We start from the raw sequence: 13,831 nt of genomic DNA on the forward strand, positions 1-13,831 counted from the left end.
TTCTATTTTTGGACACGATGACGAAGAAGTACATCGAATATAGATAAAACGGTCAATCATAGGTTAATTTTTCGAGAAATTGACGAACAAAATAATTAATTTAAAGGGTCGGAAAAGTGCCTAACCATTAACCAACTAAATCATGTGAGCTAATAATGATTTGTATCTAACTTTTGAGCGACCTTACAACACAAAATAATCATAAATGAGAGCCTCAAATCTATTGGGTATTAAAGCTCTTCCATGTACTCTAAACTAATAGTGTCCTTAAATAGGCCGCCGTAGGTCCCATCAATTAATCCTCTTGTCGCCTCCATTTTAGGGTAACCCTTAAAACAACCACACATCCCTATACTTTTATTTTTCTCTTTTAAGACCTTCCCATTCAAATTCTAATAAAGCCCTTTTAAAGGGTATGGTTCGTTACCACGTAGTCCCGTGTAAGGGTATGGATAAGATTGTGAGATTGAGAAACGAAACATTTCTTATAAGAGTGTGGAAATCTCTCTCTAGTGGGTGTGTTTTAAAATCGTGAGACTGAGGATGCTATATAATAGGCTAAAGCGGACAATATCTGCTAACAGTGGGTTTGGGTTATTATAAATGGTATTAGAGCTAGATATCGGGCCGTGTGCCAATGAGGATGTTGGGCCCCCAAGGGAGTGGATTGTGAGATCCGACATTGGTTGGAGAGAGGAACGAAGCATGAGTGTGAAAACCTCTTCCTAGTAGACACGTTTTAAAATCGTGAGGCTAACGACGATACGTAACGGACCAAAGCAAACAATACCTACTAATGGTGGGTTTGGGCTATTATAAATGGTATTAGAACCAGACGCCACGATGTGACAATGAGAATGCTGGGTCTCAAGGGGGTGGATTGTGAGATTCGACATTGGTTAGAGGAACGAAACATTTCTTATAAGGGTGTGGAACCTTCTCTCTAGTAAACATGTTTAAAAATCGTGAGGCTAACGACCATACGAAATGGGCCAAAGTGGACAATATCGGCTAACAATGGGTTTGGGTTATTATAAACGATATTAGAGCCTGACACCGAGCGGTGTGCCAATAAGTATGCTGGGCCTCCCGAGTGGATTGTGAGATCCGACATCGGTTGGAGAGGGGAACGAAGCATTTCTTATAAGGGTGTGAAACCTCTCCCTAATAGACACGTTTTAAAATCGTGAGACTGACGACGATCTGTAACAGGCCAAAATGGAGGGTTTGGACTATTACAAATCGTATAAGAGTCAAACACGGGGCGGTATGTCAGCATAGATACTGGGCCTTCAAAGGGGATGGATTGTGAGATCCCACATCGGTTGGAGAGGGAACAAAACATTCCTTATAAAGATATAAAAACCTCCCTCTAATAGACACGTTTTAAAATCATGAGACCGACCACGATACATAACAAACATGTTTTACTCTCACTCGTATACTTCAGCTCACAGTGTACTCTCATACTAAATTAACAGCTTTTTATAATTAAAAATTTTCAACTAAAGCTATATACGTTTCGGGCCGATCCAGTTTGTTGGGCCGACAATTTTAGGGTTTTGCATTTTCACTTTCAATGGGCTTTTTAATTGGGCTTATGTAAAATACAATTATTATTTTTTAAAATTTAAAATACAATTATTATTATTAGTATTATAATTAATGAAATTTTATTTTTTAAAATGTAACTAAAAAAAAGTTCGATAGATATATTTAGCATTTACATAATATTCGTATGTTTTTTTTATCTTAATTTAAATTAATTTTTAATATTTATTTTGGCTTTAAAAAAATAAAAATTATATTTTGAGAAATATTTTAAGGGAAATTAAAATTTTAACTAAAAAAAAGTTTTTTTTTTAATCTAAAAAAAAAAAAAAAGAAAAATAAGAAGAAGGAGATTGGGGGAAGATTGAGCCGCTCGAGAATGGATTAAGTTGCTTTGATAGGTATCATTTCGCGCGGCCTGAAACTGCAAAATTGATTCAGCTATGAGAATCGAATCTCTCAAATTCCCATGAATCTCCCACTTTGAATTCTCCATTCAATCATTTTTCTTCTTCCATTGTTGAAATGCCGCGGCCTGAGCTTGGTTCTTGCAGTTCATTCTTCCAAGGACCATCTCAATCTCAGAGTTTCTCCTGCTGCAGTACCAATTCGGGGTTCTTCGTCACCGGCGGCTTGTTTATTGACTCGGCAGTTCCATCTTCCTTCGCTAACTCAATTTGGTCGAAGAATTTGTCAGTTGAAGAGTCTGGTTCTGTTTCTGTTTCGGCTTCGTTCTGTCATCAGGAACAACCTGTGTTTTTTGGGGTTTTGCGGTGGCGGAGGAAGCCTCGCGTTGCTGACTGCGGGTTTTTGTCTCTGAGTGTGAGAGGCGATCGTTTTGTCCCGGAGCAGAAGGTTCGTGCTGATGGATATGAGAACTGCGAGAAGGCGGGAAAATGCGAGGGAGCTCTTGCAACTGTCGACAACGATAAACAAGAGAAGTATACGGTACATAAAAGGAATGCTATGAATACTACGAAGCATCTTTGGTCTGGTGCAATTGCTGCCATGGTTTCCAGGTCTGTCTTTACATGTTCGCTTTCAACTCATCGTTTTTGTTTATATCAGTATAGTATTATCGATTAGTTGTTGTGACTATGCTAATCAGTAGATTCAGATTGTTTTGTATAATGCGTTCCCCTCCAAGAACTCTTTATCATCCACTCGTTCATGAATTATCGTTCTGTTCTTATGCATTATGATTCTATATCTGTAACTGGTTAGTGGAGAAACTTGATCAATGAAATGCAGTAGAAAATATTTAACGGACCTGTTCATTGCATTCATGTGGACTGGTGTTTGCCCTCTATAGCTAGACAACATAGTTTACGATAATCCATGTCCATGGTGATGAGTGATGATCTTGTTGTTGTAAGTTTTCATGAAGAATGTTGTTGTAAGTTTTCATGAAGAATAGGTTTATGCATGTGTTGTCGTTTATTTTGGTTCATAACTCTCATTTATTTTTTCATAACCCTTTTAGTTCATCTTCCATTTTGATAGACGAATCATCTTGATTCATGTATGACATTAATGCTTCTACGCCTATATAAAGGATTGTCTAGGATGGTTGAGATATATTGAGTTTGAGTGTCATTTTGTATTTGTTGATTGACATTTGGGAGGAACTTTGTTGAGAGACTATGTAGTGTGAGGGTGTGAGATATACACTTTGTAAACACTTAGACTATTGAGATTGGTTGCTACCCATGGAAGTAGGGGAATTTATTCTCTATGTAGTGTGAGAGTGTGAGATCTACACTTTCTAAACACTTAGATTATTGAGATTGGTTGCTACCTATGGAAGTAGGGGAATCTCTTCTCTATGTAGTGTGAGAGTGTGAGATATACACTTAGATTATTGAGATTGGTTGTTACCCATGGATGTAGGGGAATTTTTTCTCTCTGAACCACGTAAATCTTTGTCTCTTTGTTTAATTTCTGTTTGTGGGTGTGTGAGTGCGATCGATCTAGCTTCCGCTTTCATTACAACACTTGTAGTATACTTTTTCAAGGTACAAGGGCCCGTATGTAAGCATTTGATGAACTAAAATTTTCGCCTTTTCAAAAGGTCGAGCAATAATTCAAATTTGAGGTGGTTGGGGCATTTACAATTAAATTAATGAATGGTTTCTAAGAAACACTGTAGTAGGTTCTTGCTATCTTCTAAGTTCTTGATGGATCAACAATTTTATTGTATCAGAACTTTTGTTGCGCCACTTGAGAGGCTGAAGTTGGAGTATATAGTTCGTGGTGAGCAGGGAAATCTTTTTTACGTCATCAAGAAAATTGCAGCTTCTCAAGGCTTAAAAGGGTTTTGGAAGGGAAACTTTGTCAATATTCTTCGAACTGCTCCCTTTAAAGCATTAAACTTTTATGCGTATGATACTTACAGAAAACAACTGCTTAAATTGTCTGGCCGTGAGACTACTTCAAATTTTGAGAGATTTGTTGCTGGTGCTGCAGCAGGCATTACTGCTACCGTACTCTGCCTACCACTTGACACTGTATGTTATCATAACCTTCTTCTGCTTCTGCTTCTCTTCCCCCATTGTCTTCCCCCTTTATTTTTTCTTTCATTTACATCAGATTATCCCTAAGAGAGATTCTTCTGTCTTTGAAGTATGGTTAATGAAGTAAAGTAATTCTTGGGGTTGTTACTGAGAGTAAAGATTGAAAGAAAAATGGTGCTCTGGTCTTAAGGATTGAAGAGTCCTACACAATGACCACCCAGCCTATGGGTGATCTTGGTGCCATGCATTCAAATATGTTTGAAAAGCCATAGAGGCTTTCTTAGAAGGCATCTCAGCTTATAATTGGGGGTATGTAGAATGCAATATGAATATTCGAAAATCACAACGCTACCCATCACGACCTGGGCATTCGAATGTGGTTTAGCTATGAGAACTATCCAGTATCCTCTAGAAAGGATAAAGGAACGAGAAGCAACGACCGGATATGGAGTTCCTCTTGGCCTTGCTAGGCACTTTGTTGCTCGAACCAGGACACTTTCAAAGTGGTTCGAACTTCTATACGCCATTATTAGATTAAAACATCAGTCATCGTAGTCTTTATGCATACGTTTTGTTTGTGTATTCTTCATCTTTAAGTGGTAAATTATTGTAATCGTTGTATCTTTCAGATTCGAACAAAGATAGTAGCACCTGGTGGAGAAGCTTTAGGTGGTGTAATTGGTGCTTTCCGCTACATGGTCCAAACTGAAGGGTTCTTTTCTCTTTACAAGGGCTTACTCCCCTCCATTTTAAGCATGGCGCCTTCTGGTGCAGTCTTCTATACTGTATATGATATACTCAAAACTGCTTATCTGCAGTCACCAGAAGGAAGGAAAAGAATTCAAAATATGAACCAACAGGGGAAGCAATTGAATGCTTTGGATCAGTTGGAGTTAGGACCAATTAGGACTTTACTACATGGTGCTATATCTGGAGCTTGTGCTGAGGCAGTGACTTACCCATTTGAAGTAATCAGGAGGCAGCTTCAAATGCAAGATCAGGCCACTAGAATGAGTGCCTTTGCAACCTGTTCTAAGATAGTTCAGCAAGGAGGAATACAAGCTTTATATGCAGGACTTCTTCCCAGCTTGTTACAGGCATGTGATTCTGATCTTTCTTTTATTTATTGGCGTGAATTTACTTTCTTGTAACCTTGTGCTTATATCCATAATTGTTTTAGGAAAATGGTCTTTATATCATTGATTCAGAGTCTCAAACTGCTGTGTCATTATGAATTCTTCAATGAACATAAAACAATCTGTTTCTGAGAGAACTAATTATACCTAAATGCCTGACTCAGTCAAGACCCTCCTTTCCCAACTCACCTGAAATATATTTCAGGTCGGGGATGGAAGTCATGTATTGGAGGTCTAATAAAGCCAAGTAGCCTATCAATACTTGGTAAGACATCGATACAAATATTCACCCATATTCAGTTGAGATTCCTTGAACCTCTTGTTAACATGCGTATCGGCTCAAGCCCACCACTAGCAGATATTGTCCTCTTTGGCCCTTCCCTTTCAGGGTTTGCCTCAAGGTTTTTAAAACGCTGCTAGAGAGAGGTTTCCACACCCTTATAAAGAGTGATTCGTTCCCCTCTCCAATCGATATGGGATCTCACAATCCACCCCCCTTCGGGGCCCAGTGTCCTTGCAGGCACACCGCCTCATGTCCACCCCCCCTTTGGGACTCAGCCTTCTTGCTGGCACATCGCATAGTGTCGGCTCTATATCATTTGTAACAGTCCAAGCCCACCACTAGCAGATATTGTCCTCTTTGGGCTTTCCCTTTCGGGCTTCCCCTCAAGGTTTTTAAAACGCGTATGCTAGGGAGAGGTTTCCACACCTTTATAAAGAAAGCTTCGTCCCAACCGATGTGGGATCTCACAACATGCAAGTTAAAATATGCGTATAAACTTGTTGGACAATTCAATCTGCTTTTCTGCCATTCCAAAGATGCATCGTTTGTAAGAACCAAGCCAAACTTTCTTAGGTCGTAGCCAACCCACGACATCAACTTCAATTATTGTGGAAGATCACTTTATAACTTATTTGAAAGTGACTTCTCCATTAATACTTGTGCTGAACTAAGTCACTAGCCCCTGGTTTCCAAAACTTCCATTTGCATTCAATGGAACATTATGCTTACATAGATCAATTTTGTTTCACATCTTATTTCCTTAACCTCCAGCCAGTGACATAATTACATATTTTTTCTTTTTGTTCAGGTGCATTTGTATGTTTTCAGTCAGCTTTCTTTAAATGCATTTTTCTCCGATTTTCCTGACCTGAAAAATCGAAACTACTCATCGTCATACGACAGACCGAAATCTTTTCCTTTAGCTATTGTATTCTCTTAGATTTTCTATTTTCTTTTTACTCACATACACTGCTTTGCGAATCCAGGTACTTCCTTCAGCTGCCATAAGTTTTTTCGTTTACGAGTTCATGAAGATCGTCCTTAAAGTGGAATGAACGAACGAACAACGACATCAGAAAGCAGGGAGGAAACTGATCAATTGGCCCAACATAATTCACAGTTAAGCATCACAAACGGGTCATGAAATCATGGTAATCAGTAGCTTCCTCGACATCGTGAAATCGTTTTTCGTTAGTATTCTTGAACTTAGTCGTGAACCGTAGAGCATATTCATCACTGCCCAATTTTGACTGCTACAGGAGCTTCATTTTGAGTAGATTGTTCAACAGAAATTCTCAATGTAATAAGAATTTATGCAATTATGTGTATGTAATTATCATGAAGATTATTTATGTCAGATTCTGAATAAATGCTTCGTATGTTATTTTATTTATTTATTTATTTATTTATTTTTATTTTTTGTGATACTTAAAATGAGCTTTCTTGATTTGGTGGGCCACTGTGTTTTTCCCAATTAATTCCTAGCCTCATGTTTAGGATGGAATAAAAATAAAATAAAATATAAAATATAAAATTATTTATTAATTTAATTATAGTTCAACTAGCTAAAACATTTTTTTTATAAATTTTTGATAAAATAGTCGAGATTTTATCAAAAATAAATAAATAAATAATCCACATTTACAACTTTGCAGCTGAAATTATAAAATTTTGAACAATTTTATTATTTATTATTTATTTTATTTTTTGTTTCCACTTGGATAATAATAAATAATAATTGTACCAAGAACAGAAGAGGAAGGGAAAAAAATATGGGCGGAGGGTTATGAGTCGCAGACTGACAGGGATTTCGCGTTAATTTCATGCTTGAGAAATTAGAGCACAGGATTTGGTTTTATCCGCGCCAATTCGTCTCTGCTGCCTTTGGGATCTCACTTCCTCTTCAACTCACGCTCGTAAGGTGAGCCCTAGCCTCCGCTTCAGTGGCCGTCATGTCGCCGGGCGGATGTGCATGTGTTGCTATTGAGAATGGGGATGCGGAAGCTTCTGGTAACTGTAAATCCGGTGATTCGTATTGCGAGCATTGTGGTTGTGGTTGTGGCAGTGGTTCGGCGGATTATTCGTCTTTGCCGGCTTTTTCTTGCTCTTCTTATTCACTTTGGCTTGATTCTGCGCGGTTGAGAGAGTCCGGGAAGTTTTGGCGGATTCTTGTTGCTTCTGCTAAAGGCTTCACAATTGGAGCTGGTCTTAAAGGTGGACTCTCCCTGTTTTCGATCCTTGCTGGATTGAAGCGGAGAAAGGCTTTGGCCTCCCTCGGGTAAGGTTGTTTCAAAATTGGTTATGGAGTTTATTTGCATGGTATCGTGCAATTTCTTTATGCTGTAAACAAATATGTTATCGAATTATGTTTCGTTTAGGAAGAAAGGAGTGATTACGAATCGTGATGCAATTTCCATGGCTTTGAAGGAGACTTTGAGGTACGGTCTGTTTCTTGGAACCTTTGCTGGGACATTCGTTTCCATCGATGAGATAATAGGCAATCTGGCAGGCCACCGTAGGTATACTCTTTTCTATTCTGATTTCTGTTCATGTAATCCTGAATCTTTGCTGTTTCATGTTCTTTGTTATCTTCTTTTGATTATTTAAATGTTCTCTTTTAGTTCAGGACTGCAGGATGGAGGGCTCTATCAGCGGGAGCGTTAGCTGGGCCATCAATGCTTCTGACTGGGTTAAATACGCAACATAAGACCTTGGCTATCTACATTTTTATGCGTGCTGCGGTCTTGGCAGCGCGTTGTGGGATTAAAAGCAAGCGGTTCGGCCATATTTGTAAGCCGCTCACGTGGTCATATGGTGACATCTTCCTTATGTGTCTCTCCTCTTCGCAGATCTTGTAAGAAATCTGCCGACCCAATACATTGCTGCTAATTCAAATACTAGAGGTCTTGAGCGTTTGTTCTAAATTATCGCCCATTTTCACTTTTAAGCTTCAAATTTCATCACGCGCTTGTTTTCCTGCCTGGTATCTGAATCAACAACTTTACTTTTAGCCTGCAAATCACTACATGTAATCCCTAATGCAAGCAAGCAGATGGGAAATGTGATGTCCCACATTGGTTGGTGAGGAGAACAAAACACCCTTTATAAGGGTGTGGAAACCTTCCCCTAGCAGACGCGTTTTAAAGCCTTGAGGGGAAGCCCGAAAGGGAAAGCCCAAGGAGGACAATATTTGCTAGCGGTGGATCTGGGGTGTTACAAATGGTATCAGAGCCAGACATCGGACTATGTGCCAGCGGGGAGGCTGTTCCCCAAAGGGGGTAGACACGAGAGGGTGTGCCAGTAAGGACGCTGGGCCCCAAAGGGGGGGGGGGGGTGGATTTGGCGGGGGTCCTACATCGATTGGAGAAAGTAAAGAGTGCCAGCGAGGACGCTGGGCCCTGAAGGGGGGTGGATTGTGATGTCCCACATTGGTTGGGGGAGGAGAACAAAACACCCTTTATAAGGGTGTGGAAACCTTCCCCTAGCATACACGTTTTAAAGCCTTGAGGGAAGCCCAAAAGGGAAAGCCCAAAGATGACAATATCTGCTAGCGGTGGATCTGGGGTGTTACAGGAAACCAGTCAATGACTTGCATCGTTATGATTATGAACTAATTATGTAACAGTTGAACTAGATATATTGTTGGAATGAATGCAGAACTAATTATGTAACAGTTGAACTAGATCTATTGTTGGAATGAATGCAGGTGAGAAAACTGTGTTTCATATCTTATGACACCAGGATGGTATATGCGTTAGCCAAAAAGTTCATCTATGTTATTACCCTAGGATTATATGTTATTATGAAGCTATTCTTAATATTCCTCTTGTAAGCAGTAGCTATAAGTGGACACTGTCTTGGAAAATTAGATTATCCTTGTTTAGTCTGTTTGTTGTTTTGTTTCACCTCTTCTCAATGATAGATATAGTTGCATTCTATATATGTGAGGAATATATATGTTTTTTGATCACCCAGATGAAACTTATGGTTCTTTATGCTGTCATATGAAATTACTTTGTGCTATTTTTTTTTGTAGTATCTATTGTAAGTGACTAATTTTTATAATAATAACAGACAGCTAATTAGAAGAATCATTTTCAGGTCTGCGTATGTGTTGAAGCAGGACAGCTTACCACCATCGTTTAGTTCCTTTCTCAATATACATGGTGGAAAAGATACTGTAATCCTGGAAGGTTTAAAGAGTTTTGTATCAGGCATGCCATCTTCTAATAAATTTAAAGCAGTAGAAAAGTACTACAGGGCAATGGGTGCAGATGTCAAATTAGATCTGCAAATGAAGACTCCATGCACGGTATTGTTTATATATATATTGATTTATTTCGTGTCTCTCTGTTCAACTAGAAGAAATTAAATTCTTTGCTCTCGAAGTAAAATTAGTTGTTCGTTATGTGTTGCGCAAAATATGCACGCACATTAAACGTAGATGCACTGAGATATTAGAATATCTGCCATTGTAGCAAACAACTCAAAGCGTTAATGTACTTTCCTCTCACCTGATTCAAAATCCAAGACAAACTTTTGTTCTATCCAACTCATATCCTGTTCCCCAGTTTAGTTGGCATCTGGAAGTATTTTCAATTGTCAGCTGGTTGAGAAGTCTAGTGACATTATAAGGTTTATGGTTCTCCATGAATGAAAAATTGCACAAGTTAGAGCTATTACTTGAACATGAATTCTATGTGAACAGATTGCAACAGAGAAATGGAAATGCACACTAAAAATAGTAATTATAGATGATCTAAAGAGAGAAATTTATAAGTTTGTCTTTGTCTTTGATTATTGAACCAATCATCGACAAAAAAAAAAATAAATAAAAAAAAAAAAATAAAAAATAATAATAATAATCATTCCTGCTTAGCCAAATGCTATCAAATATTCGAAAAAAAATTGATAATCTGTAAGTTTGACAATGCTGAAAGCACATTTCAGATCAGTAGAAATGAATTATGCTCATTCCTGCCCCCAATATTCTTGGAGGTAGGCGGAGGCCAATTCTTGGGGGAAAACAAAGATTTTAGCATAAAACTTTTTCCTTGGAGGCTCGTACCAAGACCTTGTGTGATGTCAATTGTGATGCTGATTGGGGAAAAATCCTCCGGTTCTTTTTCCTTGGGAACAATCTTTCCGGAATGTATCTAGTTCTTTTTGTTTTCTCCACATATTGTGTGATGTCAACTGTGATGCTGATTTGATGTCTGCATGCTTGAAATGATTTTGAGGACTCCCTGCTTAGAAAATTGAGATGATAATCATGGTATTTTTGAGAGTTTACCCTAACTATCTGCAGATATCTTTTAATTTTAAATTTTCACTTTGCATATGCTCCTGCCAAGACTAGTAAGATCAGACCTGAAGGTTTCTTTCTTTCCTAATGCAGATTATACATGGAAATCAATCATGTGGTGGCCATGTTCTTAACTTTCTCATTCAAGGATATAAAAGAGCATTGCCAGTTTACCTACCTGTTTATCTTGTCCCAGCCCTGATAGTTCATCGTGAAGGTCTCATGAATAGGTTACATTTTTTAATATCATTTGATTTATTTATACTGTGAAATGTTTGGTTTCAATTTATGATTAGAGGTAATGATTTCAAGTTAGGTTTTATTATTTTTCACGGCTCGTTGTGGTTGAACTATTGCTTAGACTGTCGATTATGTCGCAAATGTCCACTTATTAATTTTTAGCAAATAGAGATAAGTTCCCTAGTTACTCGAGTGCCTTCATAGGATTTTCTTTCATGAGCAAACAAGGGATATGAGTTTTGGGCTCGTTTATGTCTTTATTATAAATAAAATATTTTAAAAAAATGAAAATCACCCATGCAAACCTATGGATGGGAAAAACAATTAAAAGAATGGAAAAAACTAAAACTACTTAAATAACTTTTTGAGACAGTTCCTAAATGGTGTTTTGTTCCCGGCTCACGTGATAATTTGATTCCTTCATAGTTGAAGAAGTTGTTAGATTACTTCACTTTTTTAATATAATCTTGCCTTCGAGGATTGTTACAAAATACTTGCATGTTGAGATAACTTTTCTGGCTGCCTTTTTCCAACCATTGTTTTGTATTACGACGAGGGACGAAAAAATGTTATGGCTTTATGTGCAGGCCGTACGAAATTCTAGCAAGGGGGCTTCTAGGAACTGCCAGATCAAGTCTGTTCCTTTCTGTTTATTGTTCATCTGCTTGGTCAGTATCTCTTCCACTATATTCTAATGCATTGGCTTCTATTTTTTCTATCGTTCTTACTATTTTCTTCGGCCTCTCTTGTGAAACTTCTTGTTTCACTTTAAAAATGAAAATCCTATAATCTTATAAATTAGGAACCCTTTGATTATATTATGTGGACTCCTAATTATTCATTTCTAAAACCTTCAAAATCAACCATTACACTCCAAGGGAGAGTTAGAGAAAAGGTTATCTTGTGATCAATGACTAGGAGGTAAGGAGAAGTGGTTTCTTACTAGAAGTTTGAACACTCCACAAGAAAGTTGATTAGAAATGCATGAATGCTCAAACATGCAATCCTAGATCAAGAATCACAAAGAGGCGAGTCTTGTGGCTCTCAAGTGTGTAGATAACATCAAAATAACGTTAGTTAAATAGTCAATTTTGGGAATGATGTCCTAATTTGATATCAATTCATCATTCTAAACAAACCAGCTAAAATACCCTTACTTGAAACATGCTTAGAAGGGTAAAAATAGAAAACAATAAAAACTCTAAAAATAAAAATTTGGATGATAATTTGAAGTCACTTCAAAGTTTCATCTTCTGGAGATTATATCGGCTCAGATAAAAACAATAGTCTCTAATAGATCGTGTTTTTTCACCTACTTTTCAGGATGTGGACATGCCTTACTGCAAGAACTTTCAAGAAAATAAACATTCCCTTGGTTGCTCTGGCAACGGTATAGCTTTCAGTTCTTGATTCCAATTAATTTTTATAGAGTGAGAGCTCATGTTCTTGTCCTGAAAAGCATATACTTTTTGAGCAGTTCTTAGCTGGTTTGGCTCTGGCCATTGAGAAGAAGAGCCGGAGGATTGAAATCTCACTCTATTGCCTTGCGAGAGGCATCGAGAGCTTCTTCAGCTGCATGACGGATCTGGGATACTTGCCACAATCATTGAATTTTAAGAGAGCGGATGTGATAATCTTTAGCATATCAACTGCCATTATAATGCACTGCTATGCACAGGAAAGAGAGGTATTTCGATCCAAGTATTTGAACGTCCTTGACTGGGTTTTTGGTGTGCCTCCTCCTCCCCCTTGTGATGAAACACCAAGCTGCAAAAATTGCAAGCAGCATTGAGAGGCGGCGTCGGACGCCTTCTTCGACGAACTAGACTGACCAGGATTTTAGGGTGCCAAATATGTGCATTATTTGGTCATCAATTTGCATTCTACACAATATTATGATGTTTAGGTGATCATTAGCTGATATAGAATTAGCATTCAATCAAGCTTTAGATGATTCATATGAAGATATACTTCCACCACAGGGCCTCACATTTGGTAAATAACAGATGGCATTACTGTCTCATCACTTTTCATTTGTTAAATAAGAGCCCCTTTTCATCAATTCTAACATCTCATAGAATCTCAAACTCATACCTTGTCATTGTGTAGAAGCAAATTGGGGATGCCTTTATTGACAGGGTATCGGCGGCCAGTCGCCGGGCAAACAAGAGCGCCTTGCTCGAGATGCAGCTCCAGAAGAGCATGGTGGAATCGTTGCAGGAACTCATGATTCCTTGAAGTAAAATCTTTGATTATACCTTTGGAGAAATAGTAGCTTGCAAGATTCCTAAGGGCGCAGAAGTTCTTCACCTTCCACAAGATCTTCACTCGAAGACAAGACCAACACTTATGGAAGCCTCTGAAAATTCAAGGGGTGTAGACGTTCTTCACATTTCACAAGATTTTCCTTATTTTGACCCGAATACGAGAAAAAAAGTCTTGAAGAGATTTGAGAAGACCTTATTTTGACTCGAACACAAGGCAAAATCTCTTGAAAGAAAGTCTTGAAGAGATTTGAGAAGACCTTATTTTGATCCGAACACAAGGCAGAATCTCTTGAACGAAAGTCTTGAAGAGATTTGAGAAGACCTTATTTTGACTCGAACACAAGGCAAAATCTCTTGAAAGAAAGTCTTGAAGAGATTTGAGAAGACCTTATTTTGACCCGAACACAAGGCAGACTAGATTTGAGAAGACCTTATTTTGACTCGAACACAAGGCAAAATCTCTTGAAAGAAAGTCTTGAAGAGATTTGAGAAGCATTTTAACGAATTCTATGGAGAGGAAGTTTCATTTCAAGAGA

General features: G+C 38.1%; 2 protein-coding genes across 3 annotated transcripts; both read left to right on the forward strand.

The window, feature by feature from the left end:
* The first annotated feature begins 1,898 nt into the window (after positions 1 to 1,898).
* LOC111799214 (putative mitochondrial adenine nucleotide transporter BTL3) lies at positions 1,899 to 6,872 on the forward strand. The gene is made up of 4 exons (XM_023682665.2): positions 1,899 to 2,570; positions 3,755 to 4,058; positions 4,694 to 5,161; positions 6,470 to 6,872. Exons 1-4 carry the CDS (start codon positions 2,077 to 2,079, stop codon positions 6,536 to 6,538), a joined length of 1,335 nt encoding a protein of 444 aa, XP_023538433.2. The 5' UTR covers positions 1,899 to 2,076; the 3' UTR covers positions 6,539 to 6,872.
* Positions 6,873 to 7,226: 354 nt separating this feature from the next.
* Positions 7,227 to 13,200, forward strand: LOC111799208 (uncharacterized). 2 transcript variants are annotated; one of them, XR_002815788.2, is made up of 9 exons: positions 7,227 to 7,761; positions 7,862 to 8,002; positions 8,110 to 8,337; positions 9,585 to 9,795; positions 10,882 to 11,018; positions 11,616 to 11,696; positions 12,352 to 12,418; positions 12,506 to 13,023; positions 13,138 to 13,200. XR_002815788.2 is itself a non-coding variant. In XM_023682653.2 (8 exons), exons 1-8 carry the CDS (start codon positions 7,436 to 7,438, stop codon positions 12,818 to 12,820), a joined length of 1,506 nt encoding a protein of 501 aa, XP_023538421.1. In that variant the 5' UTR covers positions 7,227 to 7,435; the 3' UTR covers positions 12,821 to 13,200. The 2 variants fall into 2 exon arrangements, 1 of the variants encoding a protein (XP_023538421.1); XM_023682653.2 differs by having other exon boundaries at positions 12,506 to 13,200.
* The last annotated feature ends 631 nt before the right edge of the window (positions 13,201 to 13,831 follow it).

Source organism: Cucurbita pepo, chromosome 7, assembly GCF_057944985.1.
Source record: "Cucurbita pepo subsp. pepo isolate OVF chromosome 7, ASM5794498v1, whole genome shotgun sequence".
NCBI lineage: Eukaryota > Viridiplantae > Streptophyta > Magnoliopsida > Cucurbitales > Cucurbitaceae > Cucurbita > Cucurbita pepo.